Here is a 15438-nt window from a genome sequence, read left to right on the forward strand (position 1 = left end):
TACCAAACATACCAGGATGAGGGATGGGGTGCCATGCATACCAGGATTGGGGGATGTGGGGTGCAATGCATACCAGGATAGTGATAAAGGGTACCATACATACCAGGATGAGGGATGGGGTGCCATACACACCAGGATTGGGGATGAGGGAGCCATGCATACTAAGATTGGGATGAGGGGTGCCATGTATACCAGATTTGGGATAAAAGTGAGGGGTGCCATGTATACCAGATTTGGGATAAAAGTTGCCATGAATACCAGGATTGGGGATGAGGGGGCCATGCATACCAGGATGAGGGATGGGGTGCCATGCATACCAGGATGAGTGATGGGGTGCCATGCATGGCAGGATTGGGGATGGATGAGTGGTGCCATGCATACCAGGATTGGTGATGAGGCAGCCATGCATACCAGGATGAGGGATGGGGTGCCGTGCATACCAGGATTGGGATGTATTGTCAAAAAAAAACCTAATGAAAAAATCTCAATAAAAATTTATTGGATTAAAAAAAAAAGAATAGGAAAAAGGCTTCTCCCCTGTGTAAGTTCTCTGGTGCTTAACCAAAGCTGATTTCTGATTAAAACATTTCCCACATTCTGAACATGAAAAAGGCTTCTCCCCTGTGTGGGTTCTCTGGTGTTTATTAAGATGTGATATATGGTTAAAACATTTCCCACATTCTGAACATAAAAATGGCCTCTCCCCTGTTTGGGTTCTCTGGTGCGTAACCAAAACTGATTTTTGGTTAAAACATTTCCCACATTCTGAACAGGAAAAGGGCTTCTCCCCTGTGTAGGTTCTCTGGTGCTTAATTAAACTTGATTTCCTTGTAAAACATTTCCCACATTCTGAATAGGAAAAGTGCTTCCCCCTGTGTGGGTTCTCTTGTGACTTTCAAGAATCATTCTATGATTAAAACATTTCCACATTCTGAACAAGAAAAAGGCTACTCCCCTGTGTGAGTTCTCTTGTGTCTATCAAGAATCATTTTACGATTAAAACATTTCCCACATTCTAAACAGACAAATGGCTTCTCCCCTGTGTGAGTTCTCTGGTGGTTATTAAGATGCGCTTTTCGGTTAAAACATTTCCCACATTCTGAACAAGAAAAAGGCTTCTCCCCTGTGTGAGTTCTCTTGTGGCTATCAAGAATCATTTTACGATTAAAACATTTCCCACATTCTGAGCATGAAAAGGGCTTCTCCCCTTTGTGAGTTCTCTTGTGTCTAAAAAGATCTGATTTCTGGATAAAACATTTCCCACATTCTGAACAGAAAAAAGGCTTCTCCCCTGTGTGAATTCTCTGGTGGCTATTAAGATGCGCTTTCTGGTTAAAACATTTCCCACACTCTGAACATGAAAAAGGCTTCTTCCCTGTGTGGGTTCTCTGGTGGCTATTAAGATGTGCTTTCTGGTTAAAACATTTCCCACATTCTGAACATGAAAAAGGCTTGTTTCCTGTGTGGGTTCTGTGGTGCTTAATCAAATCTGATTTCTGGCTAAAACATTTCCCACACTCTAAACAGACAAATGGCTTCTCCCCTGTGTGAGTTCTCTGGTGGTTATTAAGATGCGCTTTCCGGTTAAAACATTTCCCACATTCTGAACATGAAAAAGGCTTCTCCCCTGTGTGAGTTCTCTGGTGATTAACAAAAACTGATTTCTGATTAAAACATTTTCCACATTTGGAGCAAAAAAATCTATTGTCCGCTGAGTGTTTTTTTTGATGTTTAAGAATAGACTTCTCGAAAGTAAAACTATTTCCAATTTCTGAAAGTGAAAATGACTTCTTTGCTTTAGGAGCAGTTCGTTTTTTAATGCTTATTTTATTTTGATTTTCCTTGGTAGTTGGTAATGAATCAGAAGACAGGATGTGTTTCATAGAATTAGATGATAGATCTTTGCTTTGAAGGGATGATGGTATATCTGGAGTAATGGCATTCACTTCAATTGTATCCTGTGGGATCTCAAGATCATTCGATTTAAAAATCTCCTGTCCCTCTGATCTCCTGGTACAGTCATCTGCCAAGAAAAAAACAATTATTCATTTTGAATAAAATATCCTTGAAATTTATATTTTTGAACATTTCTACTTAAAATGTCTAAACAAACACATCCCTGGCTACATGCCAGTCCAGGAAAATGAAGAAATATATGCTCAAGTTTAAAAATCTATTTTATGAGACACAAATCTAAAAAATAGAGGAATATTTAAACTTGAGCATATATTTCTTCATTTTCCTGGACTAGCATGTAGCCCAGGGATCTGTTTGTTTAGATTGATTTAGAAGTAGTATGCAATCTTTATTTATTTTTCTATGGGATTCTTGTGTTAATTGTACTTAAAATGTCTGTAGAAATGGGAAGTTATTGATAGAATGACAGTTCACAGTCTAATAGAAAACCTCATAGGATGAACCAGTAGAGCGTGGTGTCCAACTGTTTGTTCTTTTAGCCTCCAAAATATGGAACATGGTTTCCATAAACCAATCCAGCAATATCTGCTTTTAAGAAGTCAAATCTCACCATCGCTTCTGAGCCTTGCAGTGCGCCCAAACCACATTTAGCATCCATGTATTTGGCATTACTATAGTGAGAAGAACCCACTTAATTTACAGTGTATGTGTCCTGGAGCACAATCTGGGCACTATGTGTTGGGTAATCAAATGGCCAATATGCAATTTTTATGCTCCAGCATCCAGTGCTAATTTTCGGAAAGTGCCTGTGTAGTCAAAATAATCACTACTCCTATAGATTAATTCACTGAGGGTTGTAATTTCCAAAATGAAGTCACTTTATGGGGATTTCTACTGCCCTAGTTTTCTGACATTTTGTAATATTAGGGCTTCAGCAAATGGTGTGTCCCATCTCCTCTGGGATCTGCTCCTGCGATGTCTGCTTCTGTCACCAGGAGCCGCCTTACTCATTCTGCAGGCGGCGCTGGTGATTGGAGTAATTAGAGTATGGGGATCAGGGGCTCTCGGCAATCTAAACTATCGTAAGGGACAATATTTCCTGTCAGATGAGTTTCAAGAAGAAATATTAGACATTCAAAGACAATTTTTTAGAATAGTGCAGAGCTGAGGTGTCTTAAATTTAGATCTCGGGCATTTGGAAGAGGCAATGGAGATCTTTTTGAAAGGCTACCAGGGAGTTACAGAGTCACATAAGTGAGGAAGGACGATCCCACTACAATGAAACTATCATACAGAATGAACCTGTAAAAAAAAGAAAGAATATAAAAACATGTAACATCCCCAACAACGTGTTATGATCTGCAACAAGTACTAAGGAAAGAAGGGGAAAGCTTTCCCTACAATAAGACTAAGCTGAATCCCTACGATGTAGGGGGCTGCCTGTTCCTAGCGAACGGACCCGCCTTAGTCCTAGGCTAGTCTGAATGGAGACCTATAGAATAAAGGTAAGGGGTCCCTAAAAGAACTAAGGACTGGAACAAAAATGGGACACCTCCTGAACAGAGAAAGTTGTTGCAGAACACAAAAAGATAAACTGACAAAAAGGTACTAGAGGTCCCAAAAGGACCAAACAAACTGACAGAGATAGACACAGAAGCACCTGGCCAGCAAAACAGTCAAAAAACAATGAAGTCCACCACAGCCAAAAGGGCGGAGTTGGAATATAAAGGCAGATGGTCACGTGACCGCAAAACACAAGATGGAAAAAACAAACAGGAGGGTTCTAACACAACGTATGTATGAAGGGAGAAATCCAACACTAAACTGGAGTTGCACTCATTTATGATAAACCATTGGAGCTACGATGAATTCTGACCAGAAGAGTAGAGAAAGTATTAGCGACCCCATTTCAACAGAGATTGTGCAGTAATCTGAATTCCTTAGGATTGAAAACATAATGGAATTTATGACGTGGAGTGAATCCATGAAACCAGGACTGGAGCCATGCCAACACATCTCCTGCAGGCGTGAATAAATGTATATTACAGCCATCAGCCACACACAGCTTAGAGATGTATCATGGCACAGGTGTAATGTTTTTTGTGTAGGTTATCGCAATCCTGTTTGAAGTTAGTTGGTTTTAAAAGAAATTGAAAAGTCAGGATAAAGGGAAACTGTTGTTATTGTACAGTGTCTTGTAGGTACCATATGAGCTCATTCAGCAGCACAGAAGGGAGAGAAGGTAGATTCATCCAATAAGATATCAGGGATCTAGGAAGCCAACAGCATCATTACCCTCCACTTTCTCTTACAGACCCATCATAATATTTTTCTTCAAGTGATTTTCTAACTTGTCAGCACATTCTACATACGCTGTCATTTGGCTTTGTAGTTTACAGATTTGGGCAGGTAACGAACAGTGTCTTCTAATCCCAGGGGGTAGGTAGATCCTCCAGGTTGCAAATTCTATAGAAAAGGGCTTTCACGATTTCACAAAGTAATTTGAACATTTTCGGATAAAGGAGAATGTTGTGGTCGAGCGGCAAAATGGTGATCACACGATTGTGATACGGCCGGACTACACCACCGATAAAGCAGCCACAGCGGGTGACTGAGAAGAATCTGTAACTTCTTTGCATTTAGTGGTTACTACTCACCTGGGTAGTCATATGTAGGAATCTCCTCTTTACAGCGCTCATCACCCGTCACATTTGTCTCTGTAGTATTAATATGGGTCTGATCTTCACTCTGGAACAAATATTATAAAAGTCAGATGGAGAAGTCCCATCTATGATCCGCTCTAATCCCGTCATCTCCACCGTTCTCATTACACAAATATAAATACTGGTGGATAAAACAAGACTGAGCACAAAACCTTCACAGCCGTCTACACATCATAGTGGAGATCTCATGACACCTTCTCTCCATCTACCTGATGATCCTGAGGAACATTGGGATATTCTTGTTTACAGTCCTGTGGAAGAAGAGGACAGGGCCATCTCTCTGGTGTTGTCCTCTTACTGGATCGATCTGGAGGAAACACATACAGGGACTGAATTAATTATTTTCATACAGATAATTGTAGGCCGTGTGTATTTAGTCCTGTCATTTACCTGGTGTTGTGAGAGGCTGGGGAATCTCCATCATGACGTCCCTGTACAGATCTTTGTGTCCTTCTAAATACTCCCACTCCTCCATGGAGAAATAGACGGCGACATCCTGACACCTTATAGGAACCTCACACATACATTGATACTGTCATCTCCCCGATCCCTTCTTAGCGTTACTGTATAATGTCCCAGCATTCCCAGTAATGTCACCTCTCCAATCAGAAGCTCAATCATCTTGTAGGTGAGTTCTAGGATCTTCTGGTCATTGATAACCTCATGTATCATGGGGTGAGGTGGAGGCCCCGTGATTAGTCTCAGGGGTTTTCCCCATCCCTCAGACACAGGGTCCTGACAGCACTCACTAGAGGTCTTCTTCACTACTGTGTAATCCTGGTTATGGAGAGACACATTAATAAATCTCACTACAGACATTTCCAGAGTCCTCACCTCTCCAGTTCTGTTCATCTGTTATTCCCATAGATAAGAATGATGTGACGTCATCAGAATCTCTCACCTCTCCAGTAAGCCGGAAGAGGATCTCTAGGGTGAGGTGTAATATCCTCTCCGCCATCTTGTCCCTGTCCATATCTATCTTTGATGGATAAATCAGGAAAATATTCTTATATAGAAGATCTCCACTGAGAGGATTCGGTGTTGTAGATACCTGAATGAGTAGAAGATAAAAATCCTGTTGGTATAATACAACTATTGGAGATAATGAGGGGAAACATATAAGGATATTTATTATTTTACTGTATTTAGTTTTTTCTTTACATCTAGTAATAAAACCTATATATTTTAGGCCACAGACAACAAGCAATTTATTCCTTGGAGTCTGCAGCTGAATACGTTTCTCATAGACTTATCTTCCATACCACTAATTCTCGTCTCATTTTCCGACACTGGAATTGGCATCAGCAATACTGCAGGAGATATTCATTTCACGTGACATGAGAAATAACTACATGATGAGGCAACATCTTCTACTACAGCTCTAAAAACATATTTAGCCACAAATCGTCATTGAACACATCACCACCGGCTGTCTGTATGAATGTTTCCCGTCTTCCCCAGACTGTAATCTTCTATCAAGTTACAGCTCATGTCTGATTCACACACAGAAGTTTGAAGCTTTTATAAAAGCTGTTTTGATTGCACAAACACCGCGGACAGCAATTATTTGATACCAAAGTCTACGTGTACAGTGTATTATGAAGTTTATTTCTGGCCTTAGGCTTTCCAATATTACAAGAGAAAAAAAAGCAGATATTAAAATGTTTCAAAAGAAAATTGTCACCAACAATTCTTGTAAAAAGAAAAAACATGCAAAAAGCAGAAAACACATGTTATTATTTCTTAACACGTTAAACATTTTTTGGGGTTTTTGTTTTTATATGAACTCTTTTGGGCACCAGAACATACATGTACACAGCAAGGATGGCACAGATGCGGCTGCAACAAAATCCCTGGCAGCTTAACCACTTGCTCCTGCAAAAAGCAAACATGGCATCTAAGGTGTGACAGAGTTCGGCCCAATGCCCCTTCTTCCCCAAATGCTCAATAGTATGGGGCTGCTTAGTTCCTACAATACTTAAATGCTTAATAATGGTTTCTGGGCCTGCAATGTACGAAAGTCTATTAGGCCAGGCCAGAGGCAGAGTCCAATAAGTTACTTTTTAACGCCACCCTTAAATATTAGACTAACGTTGCATGAAAGCACTGATTTTGGGGGTTTTGGTTGACTACAAATGCAGTCAGTCATACAGACCACAGGAAAGCTGGAATATTTGTGAGTATGGGGGAGTCAGGAGAGATAGCTGTCTGCCAAATGACCGTTCAGCCAAAACGTATCTCATCTGTATGGGGCCGTTACTATTACACTGACAAGTGATAATACATGGCACAACAGTAGTACAGTGCATCACCTGAGAAATAAAAGGCTTGTATGTTGTATGATCGCACTAATGAGAGTTGTTTAAAAAAGTTTATAAAAAAGGTTTAAAAAAAGTTTTAAAGTGAAAATATCACAGTTTTAGCAAAAATAAATATTCGTCACTATAGGGAAAACATGGATATAATGGGAAAATGGAGAGGAAGGTAAGCTCACTGTTTATTCAATGCACTTTGTCTGAAGATCACCGCATGGAACCGCCCTGGTCAGGGACATTTCAGTAGAGAAAGGAGGAGAGATGAATTCTCCAGTATTGTCTATATTGTTAAAACCTCACATTTATTGTAAATTCATAAAAACTGTTGTGATGGCATACCACCAAGTGCCCACATATGAAACCAATGCTTATTCCTGATTTACAACATGTGAGTCTCTGTGATACTTTTATATCATTCCCTTTCAAACACTTGGGTGTCCATTGATTACTGAGTACTTCTCAGACAATTTGACCCTGTACTGTATGGAAGAAAATGATAATTGTCACAGTTTCACTCCTCACTGTGTCTGGGATGCAGTTACTGACAGCTCAGCTGTCCAATCTTGTACAGGGGCGTGCTGGAGCTGTCAGCACTTTGATTGACAGCTCGGTGGTCCAATCTGGTTGAAACATCCCTGGTGGCGTGCTTGTGTAGCACCCTGAGGATTCGGCTGCTACAGGGGTATTGCACCTCAACCCAGAGGTGTGATATTCCACTCCCGGGTAAGGATGGAGTGTGGAACTGAGCTCGGTAGGCTGCATGAACTACACACATCCCATTTCCGAGGAGCAGACCGACGGTACTCCCACTTAGAAATGTGCAGGTACGACCGAGTCTGTTCCTGGCTGGAGTGGGAGGGGGGTGGTACATCCCAAGTAGTGTAGGGGCAGATAGGGGGAGCAGCCTGGGTAAAGATAGGAGCTCATTGGGTGCTTGTCACCTGAGCTCACACATAGAGGGTGTATATAAGGTGGGCACCATCAAAGAACAGGGTCAGTCTGCTGTAGAGGAGGAGTGAGTCAGCCTTTTGCGAAGAGTCTGTTGGAGAGCAGAAGAGCAGAGCAGAGAAGCCTGAGCCAGAGTGAGAGAGGAGAAGAAAGAGAGACCCAGAGGGGGAAACAGAAGAGAGGACTCTGAGACCCCAAATCCAATCCACGGGTGAAGAGTCGGCATCAGGGTACCGGAACCCAAGCTGGTGGGGGCAAAAACACACCCCAGCCAGAGACCGGAGGCCGTGGGCAGCGTCTGCCACGGCCACCCACCACATCCACCACGAAGGCATACCACGTGGAGGGTCAGGGAACCCAAGGCCAAGGGTCTCCCAACAGAAGGCCCGAGGGAGCTGGACCTGGGTGGATCACTAGTGGGGACGGCCAGAGAAAGGACAGAAGGAGAGCTCAGGGTCACGCTCCGGACTCGCTTGGGGGTTGGCTGGATCCAGGACCTGGTGGATGCAGCACGGCTCGGGAGGTCACTTGAAGCTGGAGTGACCGGAACATCAGCAGTGAGTAAATACCCTTAACTGCATAACCCGACTCTGTCTTCATTTAACACCTATGCTGCACCACCACAACCCCCATCCTCTGCACCTGACCCCCTGAGGCTATACCCCACCCGTTGGGGGTTATACCACCAAAAGCTGCACCAACACCATCAGCCTCAGCGGACCCTGCTGCAGCGGCGGCCATAGTGACCGCAATACAACGGGTGGCGTAGTCGACATTAAGAACTTAATAACATCTGTAGGACTGCCACATACAACTGAGTTTGACACCCTGGGCACGGACCGGGTCACAGCCACTCGGAAGACTACAACTCCCATCTGATCCGGCTCCGGATATTCCCCCTAAAGAATATGGCCCAGGGGGCGCGTCAACTTTGGCGTAGTCGGCAGGATTACGTGCCCGCAACACCCGGGTACTGCGTGCCTGAAGAAAAGTGCAAGTTTACCTCAAAAAGAAGTCTCCTGCCGGTTCCGGAGGGTCCCCGTCATCGGACCCCATCACCAGTCGATTCCAGCCGGTTGTCCGCCATTAACCGCGTTTTCCCGCCATCTGCAGAGTTTCCCGCCACTGGGAAGCGATTCCCGCCATTTCCAAAGGTTTCCCGCCTTGGAAGAGCGGACGCCATTATGGGCGTGCCAGAGGGTGGCAAGAGGCCACCTCCCATCGTGGGCCAGGACCGAAAATGGCGCCAAAAGTGGAAACCGCCCCCACCAACAGAGACTGTGATGCTAGAGGTGTCTGTCAGCGTGAAAGAACTGCCCCTGGAGCTGACAATCACCAAGTGGCCCCGGGACCGCCCTCGAAGGGGGAGGAGACGAAAGGAGAGAGAAAAGATGGGTGCCGCCTGGAGTAGTCTAGAGCGAGCGCACCCGGAGGCAAGAAGCCTGGAGAAGAATATCGGAGGAGCTTACCCGGAGATGGCGAGAAAGCAGAGCAGCACCGGCCCGTTGGCCAGGAGCCTGCTAGAAACCGAGGAGGGAGAGCAGAGCAGCACCGGCCCGCTGGCCAGGAGCCTGCTGGAGACGACTGTAGGAGAGCAGAGCAGCACCGACCCGTTGGTCAGGAGCCTGCTGGAAACAACGACCCCACTAGGCCTAGTGGAGGTCCTAGCACAGCTCCCCCGAGACCGGGAGTGTGCACAGACCGCTCTGGAGGGCCTCGCAAGGAGGATGGCCCGGGTGCAGCGAGAGACGTTGGCGGAGTGGAGCCGTGAGATGGCCCAGCAGACCGAGACCTGTGAGCGGAGCACGCCACCCGAGACGAGGAGACAGGCCGCCTCTGAGGATGGCGCGGGAGGACTGAAGGCCGGAGACGGCGCCGAGAAGGGAGCCGAACGAGTGGAGGCAGGTAAAGGGGACGTCTCTACCCCAAACCAGGAAACCGCGTACCTGCCCCAGCTCCCCGTCGCAGAGCCCGAAGTCTATCCTGCCGTGCCCGTCGCTGCAACGTCACCGCCGCAGACTAGGCCTCAAACGGGAGCCGCGACCCCTGTGACGTCACACGCCTCGACCCCGAGCGTGACCAAGCAGGAAGTACCACCAGCCTGGTCGCAAGGCCTAGTACCCCCGGGCGCCGCAATACCAACAGCGCCCCCTACCTCCGCGGAGCCCCCGGCCTGGTCGCAGGGCCAAGTAGCCCAGGGCGCCGCCGTCCTTACGGTGCCCTTTACCTTCCAGATACCCCAGGCCTGGCCGCAAGGCCCGGGCAACCCGGGCGCCACCACCACCGCGCCCATAAGACCAAGAGTGCCGCATCTGGGAGAGGACCTGTACGCCCAGCATACGTGCCCGGATGGGCAGCCATTTATATGGCCACCGGAGTTCCACCATCCCCGACTCCGGAGAGAGAGACCCCTGGATGAACCCCTGATCCCGGCTCCAAAGCCCGTAAAGAGGATCTCGCCCCCGCTAGCGGAAGCACAGTTTGAGTGGGACCCCACCGGAGAAGATCTTATGGGGTTCACTCAAGAGACTCGGGCAGCTGCAGCGGAGCGTGCTGAGTGCTGCCGCCAACAGCTCGAGGACTTCGAGAGGGAGCGGAGAGAGAGGCGGGTCCGGGAACAGCTAGCTCAAGTAAAGAGCGCGGAGCAGAAGAGCCGGGCCAGGAGAGACCCCCGTGCAGCGCATAGTCCCCGCACCACCGGGACTGTGATAAAGTTTAACCTGCAGCATGGGTGGGGCTTCATCCGAGACCACCACACCCTAGGCGACGTCTTTGTGACCAGGAGAGACGTTGAGTCCCACCTACCGGAGGGACACAGAGGTCGTGACCTTTACATCGGGGACGAGGTCACCTTCACCCGGCACAAGTGTGCCAAAGGTCCCTACGCCCTCCATGTGCATCGCCTGATGGAGGAAGAGCTGCGGTGTGAGGAGGAAGAACAAGAGGACCCGGACGGGTCTGAAATTAGAGCCAAAGGTAACCAAAAAGCAAGAGCAGGAGGACGCCGTCGCTAAGGACAGCGAAGCAGAAGCTGTATATAGTTGCCCGTCGGGGCACAGTAAACTGAAATCGTGAACTGAAACTGAAACTGTTGCTGTTGCTAATATAGTCCCCGTTGGGACCAGCATGTGTGAACTGTTTACCCGTATTTCCCTTAATTCCCACTGACCGAGGACTGAGAGCGGTCATTCCTCCCTAATACCTGGCCGAGGACTGAGAGCGGCCATATTCCTTGTATATAGTTGCGCGTCCTAAAGCGCCCCCTACCGGTTTTCCAGGAAAACCAGTTTTCCAGAAAGACTGTCGCACTTTACCCGGTCACATGTTGCACAGTGACCGGAGGAGGAGCCAGAGGCGACGAGAATGTTTTATATTGAAATATATATATATAATGTTTTATATGTTTTATATGTTTTATATGTTTATGCAAAAATTTGTATGTTTTGGTGTTATGTCTTACAGCCCGAGGACGTGCTGTGATTTACCAGGGGGGAATGTAGCACCCTGAGGATTCGGCTGCTACAGGGGTATTGCACCTCAACCCAGAGGTGTGATATTCCACTCCCGGGTAAGGATGGAGTGTGGAACTGAGCTCGGTAGGCTGCATGCACTACACACATCCCATTTCCGAGGAGCAGACCGACGGTACTCCCACTTAGAAATGTGCAGGTACGACCGAGTCTGTTCCTGGCTGGAGTGGGAGGGGGGTGGTACATCCCAAGTAGTGTAGGGGCAGATAGGGGGAGCAGCCTGGGTAAAGATAGGAGCTCATTGGGTGCTGGTCACCTGAGCTCACACATAGAGGGTGTATATAAGGTGGGCACCATCAAAGAACAGGGTCAGTCTGCTGTAGAGGAGGAGTGAGTCAGCCTTTTGCGAAGAGTCTGTTGGAGAGCAGAAGAGAAGAGCAGAGAAGCCTGAGCCAGAGTGAGAGAGGAGAAGAAAGAGAGACCCAGAGGGGGAAACAGAAGAGAGGACTCTGAGACCCCAAATCCAATCCACGGGTGAAGAGTCGGCATCAGGGTACCGGAACCCAAGCTGGTGGGGGCAAAAACACACCCCAGCCAGAGACCGGAGGCCGTGGGCAGCGTCTGCCACGGCCACCCACCACATCCACCACGAAGGCATACCACGTGGAGGGTCAGGGAACCCAAGGCCAAGGGTCTCCCAACAGAAGGCCCGAGGGAGCTGGACCTGGGTGGATCACTAGTGGGGACGGCCAGAGAAAGGACAGAAGGAGAGCTCAGGGTCACGCTCCGGACTCGCTTGGGGGTTGGCTGGATCCAGGACCTGGTGGATGCAGCACGGCTCGGGAGGTCACTTGAAGCTGGAGTGACCGGAACATCAGCAGTGAGTAAATACCCTTAACTGCATAACCCGACTCTGTCTTCATTTAACACCTATGCTGCACCACCACAACCCCCATCCTCTGCACCTGACCCCCTGAGGCTATACCCCACCCGTTGGGGGTTATACCACCAAAAGCTGCACCAACACCATCAGCCTCAGCGGACCCTGCTGCAGCGGCAGCCATAGTGACCGCAATACAACGGGTGGCGTAGTCGACATTAAGAACTTAATAACATCTGTAGGACTGCCACATACAACTGAGTTTGACACCCTGGGCACGGACCGGGTCACAGCCACTCGGAAGACTACAACTCCCATCTGATCCGGCTCCGGATATTCCCCCTAAAGAATATGGCCCAGGGGGCGCGTCACTTGCATGGTGCACCACCTCCCACCATGCAAGATCGCAATCTTACCTGTCAGTCCATGCTGCACTCTTTGCTCCATTACCTGCTGTGTCCATGTCTCTTGTCTGATTGCTTAGGGCGTCGGCGCGGCTTTCTGCTTGTTTCTTATAGCTACTGTGTGCACAGTCCTAATGCATCCCCAGCCTATTGCTGTGAGTCACTGGATACTTAAACCCCCTCCACCCAGTAGGAGGTGCCTGAGCAACACTTTCACTCAGTTTGTCTTTTGCAACTGAGGTGCCAGGTCCTGTCCTGACTCTAGTCTGTCTGCCACCCTGGGGGCTGAGTACCCAGGGCCTTTTCCTGTACCTGTGACTTCTAGTCTGTTTCCGCCACCCTGGGGGCTGAGTACGCAGGGCCGCTACCTGTATCTCTGACTTCTAATCTGTTTCCGCCACCCTGGGGGCTGAGTTCCCAGGCTTGTTCCTGTACCTTGTTACCGGTTCAGTTCCTGTCTGAACAGTGTCCTAGCCCGTTACTTATATCTATGTCCGTACCTTCCCTTTGCCTGCAGTGTCTGAACCTGCACCTAACTCCAACTTCTGTACTTCTGTTTGTGAGTGTTGTGTCCACTCGCTACTTCATTGTAAGTACCTTGTGTGTATCTGGTTCTGCTTGTCCCCTTTCCCTGCCTCCATATCTACCTCCTGTGTTCTAACCATCTTCCTGTATTTTCCAGTCTGTTCCATGTGAACAGAGCCCTGTCCTGTCTGCCTTCACCTTCTGCTCTGTTCTGCTTGTTCACCGCTCCGGTGGTTCCGCTCTGCTCCGCTTGTTTACCGCACCTGCGGTTCTGTTCTGCTCTCCTTGTTCACCGTGCCTGCGGTTTTGCTTCGCTCTGCTTGTTCACCGCGCCTGCGGTTTTGCTCCGCTCTGCTTGTTCACCGGGCCTGCGGTTTTGCTCTGCTCTGCTTGTTCACCGCACCTGCGGTTTTGCTCCGCTCTGCTTGTTCACCGCACCTACGGTTTTGCTCCGCTCTGCTTGTTCACCGCACCTGCGGTTTTGCTCAGCTCTGCTTGTTCACCGCACCTGCGGTTTTGCTCCGCTCTGCTTGTTCACCGCACCTGCGGTTTTGCGCCGCATTGCTTGTTCACCACACCTGCGGTTTTGCTCAGCTCTGCTTGTTCACCACACCTGCTGTTTTGCTCCGCTCTGCTTGTTCACCGCACCTGCGGTTTTGCTCCGCTCTGCTTGTTCACCGCACCTGCGGTTGTGATCCACTCTGCTTGTTCACCGCACCTGTGGTTGTGCTCCGCTGTGCTTGTTCACTGCACCTGCGGTTGTGCTCCGCTCTGCTTGTTCACCGCACCTGCGCTTTTGCTCCACTCTGCTTTTTCACCGCTCCTGCGGTACTGCTCCGCTCTGCTTGTTCACCGCACCTGCGGTTTTGCTCCGCTTGTACACCGCACCTGCGGTTGTGCTCCACTCTGCTTGTTCACCGCACCTGCCGTTTTGCTCTGCTCTGCTTGTTCACCGCACCTGCGGTTTTGCTCCGCTTGTACAGGGGCGTGCTGAAGCTGTCGGCAGTGGCTGTGACGTTAGTACCCTCTGATGTACAGTTGGTCTCTCCGGAATCTGTATTAGACCTCGCTGATAAATTTTCTGGAGAGAAAGACCAGTTTAGGGTCTTCAGGGAGAGCTGTAGGTTATTTTTTACCCTGCGCCCCTGATCGTTGGGAAGAGTTCCAGCAGGTGGGAAAAATCCTGTCCCTTCTGCAAAGGTGCCCTCAGACCTGGGCATTTTCCTTGTCCCCACAAGCCCCAGAACGGTTTTCTGTTGACACCTTCTTTGACAGTTTAGGACTGACATATGACGAACCCAAGAGGATCCAGGTCCCTGAGGTAAGATCAAGGCGTCGCACAGCTGAGGACTACTGTACTGAGTTCTAGCAGTGGTCCACTGCAGTTCTGTGGAACAATGCAGGTCTCAGGTGCCAGTTCCACAAAGGCCTTTCCAAAACCCTTAAGAACGCCCTGGTCCTCCATGAAGCTCCTTGTTCCCTGGCGGAGGCCATGACCCAGGCCATACGAATGGACTGTAGAATCCATGAGAGACATGAGGAACACCAAGCTGCCCATTATATATCCCCGGAGCAGGTCCATTTACCGGAGGTGGAGCCATTGGAGATTAAAGTTGCCAATCTTCGTGTTGTAGACGTAGACAAGATCTCAGACTGCCTGTACTGTGGTCTCTCTGGACATTTTCTCAAGAATTGCCCTACTCGCCCTCAGGCTAGCAAACCATCAGGAGAACGTCTGAGTGTGGGTGATGGCCAAGGAGGTCACCCAGACTCCCAGGTACCTTTTTCTTCTAAAGTACTGATAAATACAGTGTTATGCTTTGAGAACCAGGTGTTATCAACATTGGCTTTCATTGACTGTGGGTCTGCTGCTAACTTTATTGATTCGGGACTGGTTCGGAAGTTAGGGTTAGGGACAGTTAGTTTAGGAAGACCCATGCAAATCTTCGCCCTTGACAAGACACCATTATCTAGGAATTTGATCAAGAAGGTAACAGTGGATTTCACGCTTCAAGTGGGAGCACTCCACTTTGAATCCTTCTCATGTTTTGTGTTGGATAATTTACCTGTTGGGTTGGTACTAGGGCTTCCATGGTTGCAGATTCACAATCCTGTTATTGATTGGTGTCAGAGGGAGATTGTTAAATGTGGCCCTAATTGTTGCAAGAAATCGCTAAAAACTGTACAAATATGCTCATCTAGTCTGAAGGGTCTGCCGGGGTACCTGAAGGACTTTGGAGATATGTTCTTGGAGAA

The 15438-nt window shown here is 48.3% G+C and overlaps 1 protein-coding gene across 2 annotated transcripts; it reads right to left on the reverse strand.

Annotated features, from left to right (window-relative positions):
- Window positions 1–751: 751 nt before the first annotated feature.
- On the reverse strand, window positions 752–5687 carry LOC141218939 (uncharacterized). 2 transcript variants are annotated; one of them, XM_073665992.1, is made up of 6 exons: window positions 5542–5687; window positions 5238–5417; window positions 5031–5154; window positions 4850–4947; window positions 4575–4665; window positions 752–2023 (listed from the first exon to the last, which is right to left on the reverse strand). In XM_073665992.1, exons 1-6 carry the CDS (start codon window positions 5611–5613, stop codon window positions 948–950), a joined length of 1641 nt encoding a protein of 546 aa, XP_073522093.1. In that variant the 5' UTR covers window positions 5614–5687; the 3' UTR covers window positions 752–947. The 2 variants fall into 2 exon arrangements, with proteins under 2 accessions (XP_073522093.1, XP_073522094.1); XM_073665993.1 differs by having other exon boundaries at window positions 5238–5687.
- Between the last annotated feature and the right edge of the window lie 9751 nt (window positions 5688–15438).

This window comes from Phyllobates terribilis, unplaced genomic scaffold (genome assembly GCF_046119375.1).
Source record: "Phyllobates terribilis strain yellow unplaced genomic scaffold, ASM4611937v1 Scaffold_251__1_contigs__length_2838608, whole genome shotgun sequence".
Lineage (NCBI taxonomy): Eukaryota > Metazoa > Chordata > Amphibia > Anura > Dendrobatidae > Phyllobates > Phyllobates terribilis.

Bases quoted from the DNA above. Each gene is read 5' to 3' on its own strand.
- LOC141218939 (XM_073665993.1), bottom strand. From the start codon at position 5,492: ATGAACAGAACTGGAGAGGTGAGGACTCTGGAAATGTCTGTAGTGAGA. The intron at 4,948-5,030 runs GTAAATGACAGG...TGTTTCCTCCAG, and splicing joins CCAGCCTCTCACAACACCAG to ATCGATCCAGTAAGAGGACA. The intron at 4,666-4,849 runs GTAGATGGAGAG...TATTTGTTCCAG, and splicing joins ATGTTCCTCAGGATCATCAG to AGTGAAGATCAGACCCATAT.